The following is a 10,715-nucleotide window of genomic DNA, read 5'->3' as shown; positions in this document are numbered from 1 at the left end:
TACTGCATCTATTTTTGATTTGGTACTGACAACGCCTCCTAATCTTGTCACGACGCTTATTTTCTTGGGTCAGGGGTGCCAAACCCATTCGTGTCCGCGGGCCGCATTGAACCATGGAGGAACTATGCAGGCCGCATACCACGGGTTTTAGGGTAGCCTGTTCCTGATATAGATGACGGAACACAGAACTTCTGATGGCGTAAAACGTATAAATTTGCGTTGCTGAACCATCTGGTCAGCAGTCCTTTTTTATTTGCTATGTGCTGAGGAAACTTGGCACCTCTTGTTTTTAACTATTGCGTCAACATCGGGTGAAAGTGATTGCGCAGTTGCAATATTAAGGGCTGCGTTGAGGTGCTCGTTTGTGAGTTGTGAGCGTAACTTTGACTTATTCAAATTCATCACATCAGAAAACACCTGCTCGCAGACCTATGTTGATACAGTTGTCTTGCGACGTCAGACCACGAATTATTATTATTATTATTATTATTAGACGTCTGTTGTAACGAACATGGACAAGTTCCTCTGCAACAACATACGTATCTTCGGATACCTTCGTCAATGTAAGAATAAAACGAAGCCGCACCACCTTCAGCGAATTTGTTCTATATCGGTACGTCGCACTGCAGGTCAATCAGTTCCAGTTGTAAATCATCGGGAACGTTGTCCACTGCTGTAGAAAAGGGCGACCCCAAAAAGCTCTGTTTCAAGTATCGTGAACTCGAAGATCTCCAAGCCTGTGACTGAACCGGTCCGTTTCTGGTGGCATTGAAGGCCCCAATATTACAAATTGGCCATGTACGGTATGCTCAGAAATTTAGGTAGGAATATACATCAATCAAGTAAAAATCAGCCACGCAGGGGCAGGCTTAGAGAGTCATCAGCGAAAACGACGAAAGTAACACAGAGACCCAAACAGGGAATGTCTAACTTTCAACCTATAGTCAAGTCATACGATTAAATGTTGATTATGATTAAAAGTTGAAATTTCGACGTTCCCTGCCTGTCTCTGCATCTCTCCTCCTCAAGCAATGGGATAGGGTGCCGCCTCAGCGGCGAAACATCCCACTACAACATCATCACTTATTTGTTGTTGTTGTGCTACTTTCGTCGTTTTCGCTGTTGTCATTTACCAACCAACCCCGTTCGTCGCTTATTTAGATAGTCATTCAATTTTTTTCAATTTTATTATTAGTATTTGCCATACATAGTACACAGTGAGGGCCCCGTAGCATAGCTAGAGGTGGGGCCTCCCGGAAACAATCTGAATATCATACCATATGTGGCGATAACATCAGAACAAGGTGTTAAAGATTGAGAACGAAGAGGAGAATGGGGGCGCGGGGGTCTCGCGCTTTGTTCTTGCGCTTGTAGGCTGAGCTACGGTTCAGTTCACTTCTAGTAAAATCAGCTGCTGGTATCGGGTCTGGTCTCCTTTGTCTACATTATTTTGGTCCGTCGAGCCGGATATCATCGTCGATCCAGCCATGAATCGAGACCAGAAGGCCCGAGGCATCGTCCGCGCCGCCGTTACGGGGCTCATTCATCGGCTCGAAGCCCTCTCCAGTAGTGATGAGCCCTCGCTCCCCGAAGTCGAAGATACGGCGCGTCTCCTTGAGCAGAAGTCTAGGGAGCTCAAGGATCTCGACACAACCGTTCAAGCAGGAATAAGCGACGAGCAGTTCGAGGAAGATTTCACAGCGGCCAGTCGGTATCAGGACGACATCTGCCTCGCGGTTTCCAAGGCCCAACGCCTCATACGAAGCTCTGCGGTTGCTCCCACAGCTCTCTCCGATCAACGGCCGCAAACTGCACCTTCAATAGCCGCCGGTAGCCACCAGTCAGCCACGGTTCGGTCCGTCGTTCTTCCCAAGTTGCACGTGCCGGCATTCTCAGGCAAGGTGGATGATTGGCAGGGATTTTGGGACCACTACCGGACAACGATTCATGAGTGTGCTTCCCTGCCAAAGATCGAGAAGTTTAAATATCTTCTCTCTTATCTGTCCGGACCTGCTAGGCGAGCCATCGAATGGATTGGGATTTCTGATTCCAATTACGATACGGCCATCAGTACACTGCAACAAAGATTCGGACGACAGGCAGCACTCGTGGACGCACACATCGACAAGCTCTTAAGTCTTCATCCTGTAGCAGCTGCGAAGGACGTCGAGAAGCTCAGGGATCTCTACGACTCAATCAAGTTCAGAACGGGCTGCCTCAACAACCTCGGCGTTCCCCAATCAACTTACGCGGTGATACTGCATCGCGTTGTGATGCGCTGCCTTCCTGAGGAGCTGGCCGTCGAGTTTCGGCAACGGCAGATCGAGCGCGCTGAGTCGACCGGCCACGCCACCGGATCCACTGCCTCACAGTCTGTTACGAGCGACATCCTTACCGCAGAACGGATCAAAGCCGTCGAAGACGTAATGAAGTTTTTTCGTAGTCACATAGAAAGTCGAGAAGACTGCCGCCTCGCCCATCGCAAGCCTCTCGCACGTGAATCTTCAGACTCCTTCAGTGATGCTCCCCCGACAGCCTTGTCCTTAACCGCACGATCGACACCGACAAGCAGTCCTCCACGGAGTTGCCCGCTATGCAACAGCACTGCCCATGGGATAACGGAATGTCAAGCCACGCTTCCTCCGTCTGAGAAGCGAAGGCTTCTCGCGGCCAATCGCTGTTGCTTCAAATGCGGCAAACGCAACCATTTAGCGCGGGAATGTCGATCGTCGAGATCACTCACATGCATGACATGTCGTGGGCACCACCTTTCGCTGCTTCACGACATTCAACCAAGCCGTCCTGATCGCTCTCCGGCTGCCGTCAACGCCGTCCATACCCCCGACCCGGGATCACAGATCCAGATACCCAACCGGGAGCACCGAGACAGTTCAAGCGCATCCAATTCACCGGTGACCACAGCAGCGTGCCTCCGACGAACTCAGTTTGTTTTGTTGCAAACTGCTCGAGCTTTCGCCATCGGAAACACCGGCACTAGTCTTGTTCGGGTGCTCTTCGACACTGGTAGCCATCGTTCTTATATCCGTCAAGACGTCGCCACACAGCTCCAATGCCCAGTTCTTGGCACGGAGAGCATAACCGTATACACCTTTGGGCGTAGCAAGACTCCAACAACGTACCATTGTCGGAGGGTAGCCTTGACGCTCAGGAGCCAGTACCATCCAGAAACAATTACTTTCGAGGCACTAGAAGTTCCTGAGGTCTGTGCGGTTACCAATCACTCCTTGGACGCAACACTCTTGAATGAGATGCACGACCTGGGTCTGGACATCGCCGATGCATCGTCTCCCGCAGACCCCGTCGATGCGGTCATCAGCATTCTGATTGGGTCGGACGTTTACTGGACGATGGTAACCGGCAGCATTCGACGTCTCCGACCGGATCTAACAGCTGTGGAAACCTGTCTCGGATGGGTGATTCACGGATCCTATCCTCACTCCACACCTGCTCCGTCTACAGTAGTAACGGCACTCTCGCTTGCGTGCGGGCCAATAGAACCCTGTGACCTCGACCCAGCTGAGATGTGGAAGCTGGACACCCTTGGAATCACTGACCTCGCCGACGGGAAAACTCAGAGTCACCCAGCGCAACAACAGTTCGAAGATTATGTCACGTTTCAGGGAGACCGGTACCAGGTACCACTCCTCATCAAGCCCTCTTGCTGTGGAGTCTTAGCTGATAATCGCAGCATCGCGCAGACGAGACTACTCTCGCAGCTTCGGCGTCTTCGAGACCATCCGGATCTCCTAAAGCAGTACCACGACACGATTTCCGAATATTTCCTCGAAGGCCACGCAGAGAAGGCCCCGGAGGTACCTCAGGAGAACCTCTACTATCTTCCTCACCATGCTGTAATCCGGAAGGAAGCAGTGACAACAAAGGTTCGCGTGGTATTCGACGCTTCGTCACACGTCAGCGGTGCCCCATCGTTAAACCAAGTACTGCAGAAGGGGCCCAACATCAACGCAGACTTACTGCTTCAGTTGGTGTCCTTCCGTTGTTATCCTATCATTCTCACCGCGGATATCCGGAAAGCGTACCTGCAGATCTTAATTCGTCCCGAAGACCGTGACGCATTGCGTTTTCTGTGGCCAGAAGACCTTCCATGTCCAGAAAACCCATGCCCCCAGATCCAGGAATGGAGAATGACGCGTGTCCCCTTTGGAGCCGCATCTAGTCCGTTTCTCCTAGCCGCCACACTCCGTCACCACTTCGATAGTGTACAACATAAGTACCCAGCGGCTACAGAGCGCCTTCGACACGCTTTCTACGTGGACGACCTCATCGTAGGAGCCACATCAGAAGAAGACGCGCTTCAGATTTATCGTGAGGCAGTCACGATGCTGCTCGAAGCTAGCGTGGATCCTGGCCCCGGGGAGGATGTTAAAGATTGAGAACGAAGAGGAGAATGGGGGCGCGGGGGTCTCGCGCTTTGTTCTTGCGCTTGTAGGCTGAGCTACGGTTCAGTTCACTTCTAGTAAAATCAGCTGCTGGTATCGGGTCTGGTCTCCTTTGTCTACACAAGGTATCCAATATAACGATGTACTGTCACAGTATGGGACAAAGCACAATACGCACAATATCGTCATCGGCTGTTACAGGTCAATGGCAACAGTTTTCTATCACTAACCAATGCAAGATAAACCGCACGGGTACAGACAACTCCCAGTAGAACGCCGCGGCCGCTCGGGACGTTGGGGGAGTTTGGGACGAATGTTTTTTTTTTTTTTTTTGCTTGGGGGCCACGTGGGGCGGATGGCAACACCAGGGGGGCCGCCACTTCGGCACCCCTGCTCTATTGTAATCGGTGTGTGGTGATAGAAGATGCGCTGCATATCCTATTGACTGCTTGCGAATCTAGAGCAATGTATTCCCATCAAGTAGAAGCACTACTTATTTGGCCATTTGGTCATTTCATTTGGTGTGGTGCCAAAAGACGGCAGTAGCCTAAAGGTCATTGCACTTACATAAAACAAAAGAAATCAGTGATAAACAGTAAACACAAGGAAACACATACATACCATATGAAAAAGCAAAGAACAGTGAGACAGACAATAGGATTTAAGATTGTCAACATAAGGTTAAGATCAAAGACTATGAGACACCCTTCTAAAATGCTTAAAATCGGCGATAGTATGAAGCTGTGGACACAAAATATCCTTGTATATTATCTGCTTGCGACAAGTGGGCATTATAGGATTCATTGGCTGCCCTCGGTCGCTCAGTCTGTGGAGTGTCCTCCTGTTTATCCCAAGACAGCGGGTTCAAACCCGGCCGAGGACAGTGGCAATTTGGTGGAAAGGTAAAAGTTGATCAGACACGTCGTCTTCCGCGAGGGACGTTAAATGTGGTGTGCCGTTTGTCGTGATTTCTGCGCACATTAAAAAGCCCTCAGGTGAGCCAAATTAGTCCACAGACCCGACCACTGTGACGTCGCTCATGATCGCAGTTGCCTGACGACGTAAAGCGCCGGATTATTATTGCTATTACTATTATTATTATTACTATAAGGCTCTGCCGAAGTTTTGGCTGTTTTTTGGGCACGTTAATAACGTTTATTATCATTATTATTATTAGTCATTGCAGATGGATAAAACAGTGACTGCAATCTGCTGGAGCGGGAAGCACAACGCAAACTTATCGTTAGCAGAAAATCGGAGAAGCAAGCCTTACCGTTCACCAATTTGAGCAGAAACAAAATATCTGTGAGCGCCTTTTTTGCCTTTACAGTAGGTATGTAGAAATCGTTCAGTGTACCCAAATAGGAATAGTATAGCCGTCTCCCCATATTCCTGTCGTAAAACATTATCACAAACTTTGTTTAAATGTTCTCTATATCGTTAGATCTGCAGTCAACGGGATGCACTTTCAGACTGTACACGCTTATTCTGCTATAGGTCGAACAAGTGCAAGACAGAGATGGACAAAGCATGATGGAGTTGTTAAGTCCCGACTAATCCTAGAAATCAGTCCGAGAACACGCAGACATTCTCCAACAGTAGAAGAAGCATGGGCATGAAAGCTTAAGGACGTACTTCCTGCTGAATGACATAAAATTGGTCTTACCAGGATTTCAGAGCAGACAAGTATTGAGAGCATCAATATGACGTTGTGCCATATAACAGTCTTTGTCCGACTGGACGCTGCGGACGCTGCGATTTTTATATCATCAGCAAATTGCAAAATTTCGCAATTTTGACTGCAAGAGGCCAAGTCATTCACGAATACAAGGAACACGAGGGGGCCGACGTTTGACCCTCGAGGAACACCCGACAACGATGCAGTGGCGTAGCCAGACCTCCAAGGTAGGGGGGGGGGGGGGGCTCGATACGAAAACTCGTCCCCCCCGCCCGCTGATCCTGTGTCGACAACACACACATACTTGTGCACACTGCAAACTGCGGATTAAAAAAAGGAACGAAAATAGTTGATTCAGACGTTCACAGTACGATTACATGTATAGGCTGTCATGACCAATGATGTGGTGTCACGAGATTGGAAGTATTTTGAAAAGCTCATACTTTGAAAACCATTCAAGAGTGCTTCTTGGGTAGACGCCATGAACTGCACGAACTTTCGCGATCGTCACCCCCCCCCCCCCCCAACTATATATTATGTTCTCGGATTTGCACGACTTGTGTGGGTCGGTCCGTGGCAGGTAGGGGGGCTCGAGCCCCCCCCCCCCCCCCCGCCACTGCAAGGATGTTTACGATGAAGACATACCGTCTTCAAAAAGCTCGTTATATTATTCCCCACATTCCCACCCAGCAATGGGGTAGAGTATCGCCTGTGGCGATGAAACTCCCCACTCTCCAAGGTCAAAAATAAAGTTGTTGTTGTACCGTCTTCAACTCTTGCTCTGTCGTTCATTCAGATAGGTCTTTTTTTTTAATTGCATGTTAGCGCCGCGAAGCAACTGTGGCTAGGAGCGGCGTACAGACGTGGACAGATGGAGAGAGAACAGCAGGAAGGGGTGGGGGATAGGGGGATTAGTATGCGTCCTGGGCCGACTTCAGGGTGAACTGTGCCGACATTCGTCTGGAAAGTCTTCGGAAAACCAAGGGAAAACCTCAGACAGCACAGCCGGCGGTAGGATTCGAACCCACCGCCTTCCAGTCTTCACCACGACCTTAGTTACCACCAACGAGCGGACGCCTTGTGCGGACGGTTTGTGCAAACAATATTCAGATAGGTCTGAAACCACTCTAAATATTGTTTGCACAAACCATACATAGATAACTTCATTGACAACAATCTTGTATCTACCATATCGAATGCTATAGACATGTCAAAGTAAACTGCGTCAATCTGCATTCTGTTGTTAATAATACTGCGCGACATAATTCATAAAGGAACATAAAATAGATGTAGTAACGGTGCAAAGACACCAGCACAAACCTTTACAATAAAAGCAGGCATGCCATCAACCACCCCTCCCCTCATGTAGCCACATTTTACCCTCATCGCAACTAGCGCTTCATCCAAGGTCACCTTCGATGCTGATAAAGTGTCATTACTGTTGTATTTTCCAACTGTTTAATTGATATTACATCAGAGTACATAGGGGCATAGTTTCCATTACGGGAGTCTGCGCGCGACTGACGCGTTGAGCGCGTGTTACACTGTGTTTTGCAATATCCCACAGTTGCCAGGGGCGACTGTTTATCTGCCGATATCAGCCGAACACGACATCTCCTCCCCGCCAAATTCTTTAGTCCAGTCCCACAATCAGCCTTTCCGGAGGTCTTCTTTTTCGTTGGGGACTTGTGCATTCCCATTTCCTAGATCAGGGACTGCTGTATTCGGAGCGTGCACATTCTCAGGAGTCGTGTGCAACTCTCTCGGAGGAGTAACTTCTGCTTCTGGTTGGTGTGGTCGATCCGCTACCATGGGCTCTGGAACAACAGAGTAATTTGAAGTTGGTCTGCGGTTTTCTTCTCGAGCGTTTTGGCGTTCGCAGGCACCCGGTTTCAGCTGCTCGATGTGCCGCGCCAGATTTTGTCACCAACCTTTACTTCATAGGACAATGGTCCGTGGCGTCTGAGGACAAGACCAGTGGTCCACTTATCAGTTCCTCTGTAGTCACGAACAGAAACATGTTGTCCCGGTTCAAAGTAACGTTCTCTTCCATGGTTCCGCTCGAACAATTTATCTTGTTTATCTCGAACAGAAACATGTTGTCCCGGTTCAACGTAACGTTCTCTTCCATGGTTCCGCTGGAACAATTTATCTTGCTTGTCTCGTATACTGTCTTGAACACTTGTCCTGATAAGTGACAGGCGGATGCGAATTTCGCGTCCCAGGAAGAGTTTTGATGGAGTTTCCCCGGTGGTTGTGTGGGGGCAAGTACGATATGCAATAAGGAACTTTGCGAGATTCTCGTGGATACTCCCTTGCCCCTGCATAGATTTCAGGCTTGATTTGAGTGTCTGGACAAAACGCTCAGCAAGTGCATTGGTTGCTGGGTGGTATGGTGCTGTGAAGGAATGTTGAATTCCATTGTTCCTCATGAACTCCATGAACACGCTTGATGTGAACTGTGGTCCATTGTCAGTGACGATACGTTCGGGTATGCCGTTTCTGGCAAAGATCGTCCGTAGGACATCTACAGTGTGAGAAGCAGTAGTAGAGCTCATGACGATTACTTCAGGTCATTTGGAGAAGGCGTCCACAACCACCAGGAACATTTTGTCTTGGAATGGCCCGGCGAAGTCCAAATGGACTCGTTTCCATGGTCCTTTAGGAATTTCCCACGGATGATATGGAGCCTTAGGTGGCTCATTTTGGTTCTTCAGACAACCTTCGCAATTATTTGCAACAGCTTCGATGTCACGATCGATGTTTGGCTACCATACATAGGATCTTGCCAGAGCTTTCATTTTAACGATTCCCATGTGACCACGGTGAAGCTCGTGAAGAGTTGACTGTACGAGTTTCGCGGGAATGACGGTGCGAGTGCCCCATGTTAGAACTCCTTGTTGCACAGATAGTTCATCTTTGTGTCGGATGTCAGGCACAAGATCTTCGTCCGAGTTAGAAGTGTCCCAGCCATTCATGACATTCCAATATATCTTGGACAGAATAACATCTCGTCGGGTTGCGTCTCGCAGTTGTGAATGAGTAACAGGAAGTTGCTCAAACTGGCTTAAATGGTAAAGCTCAGCTTCATCTGTGCCCTCCGGTGGAACATCCAGTAGAGGTAACCGTGACAAACTGTCAGCATTGCCGTTGTCTTCTGACCTCTTATACACTATGTCGTAGTCCATGCCGGAGAGAAAGAGAGCATAGCGTTGGAGACGTGCTGCTTGCATTGCAGGTGTACCCTTCATTGGCGAGAAGATCTGCGTCAACGGTTGATGGTCCGTTATAAGTCTGAAATGTCTGCCATATAAATAAGCGTAGAACTTCTGTACTCCCCAGACAATGGCTAGGGCCTCTTTGTAAATTTGTGAGTAGTTCTTTTCTGCCGTTTTAAGGGTGCTCGAGGAAAATTCGATTGGCCTTTCCGTCCCATCAGGCGTTTCGTGAGAAAGAACTACGCCGAGACCATGTGGTCCGGCATCACAAGCGAGACGGAGTGGTAGCTGCGGATTGTAGTGGACAAGGACTGTGTCAGACGCAATAATTTCTTTAGCTTTTTGGAAGGCTACCTTGCAGTCTTTTGACTACTTCCACTTTGCAGATTTTTCCAAAAGTGCGTGCAAAGGTCGCAAAAGGTTTGCGCTGTCCGGAATAAATTTTCCGTAGTAGTTGATTAGCCCAAGAAAGGAACGCAGCTGGCTGACGTTTTGCGGTGCTGGAGCTTCAAGTGCAGCACGGATCTTGTCTTGGGTCTTGTGTAAACCTTCGCTGCTGATCTTGTATCCGCAGTACACAATAACTGTCTTGGAAGAAGGAGCACTTCTGCAGGTTTGCTTTTAGTCCAAACGATTCCAGGCGCTTTAGGACTTTCGAAATATTTTCGAGATGATCCTCTTCAGTAGAACCACTCACTAATATGTCGTCTTGCGTTGCATGTGTCATAGGAACACCCTGTAGAACTTGTTCGATGGTGCGTTGCCAGATCGCAGGTGCGGCAGCAATACCAAACACCATCCTGTTATACCGGAAGAGTCCCTTTTCTGTATTGATAGTTAGCAAATGCTTGGACTTCTCATCCACTTCCATTTGAAGGAATGCTTGCCGGAGGTCAATTTTTGTATATTTCTGACTACCAGATAATTTCGCGAAAATGTCCTCAACCAGTGGTAGAGGATACTGATCCACGACTAAGTGTTGATTGATGGTGCTCTTGAAATCTCCACATATCCTGATTGTCCCATTGGTGCATAATGTAAAACCCCGAGACTAGGGAACACGAAAGGACAGACACAAACACGAAGTCTCAAACACAGCTGAAAATTTTACTTCACATACAAGAATTATATATAACCAGAGGGAAGGGAACAACCAGTTGAGGACAAAAAGGATCAGTTCGGGGGAACAAGAAGTCTGCTCAAGGCCGGACCGAGGATTACGGATTGGTTGCTGACACAGTTCCCACAAGAGGTCATGCATAGGGTCTCTCATCTTCACCAGCTCGCTTGCTTCCTAGCCGTTTTTTCATTGTCCCATTGGGTTTTACTACAGGAACTATGGGAGTAGCCCATTCACTGACATTGACTTTGGTCAGAATACCTTCCGATTCTAGTCGG

The 10,715-nt window shown here is 48.7% G+C and overlaps 1 protein-coding gene across 1 annotated transcript; it reads left to right on the top strand.

Annotated features, from left to right (window-relative positions):
• The first annotated feature begins 1,487 nt into the window (after positions 1-1,487).
• LOC135382942 (uncharacterized) lies at positions 1,488-4,415 on the top strand. The gene has a single exon (XM_064612613.1). It carries the CDS (start codon positions 1,488-1,490, stop codon positions 4,413-4,415), a length of 2,928 nt encoding a protein of 975 aa, XP_064468683.1.
• The last annotated feature ends 6,300 nt before the right edge of the window (positions 4,416-10,715 follow it).

This window comes from Ornithodoros turicata, chromosome 1 (genome assembly GCF_037126465.1).
Source record: "Ornithodoros turicata isolate Travis chromosome 1, ASM3712646v1, whole genome shotgun sequence".
NCBI classification, from domain to species: domain Eukaryota; kingdom Metazoa; phylum Arthropoda; class Arachnida; order Ixodida; family Argasidae; genus Ornithodoros; species Ornithodoros turicata.
This window is presented reverse-complemented; position numbering and strand designations above follow the sequence as displayed.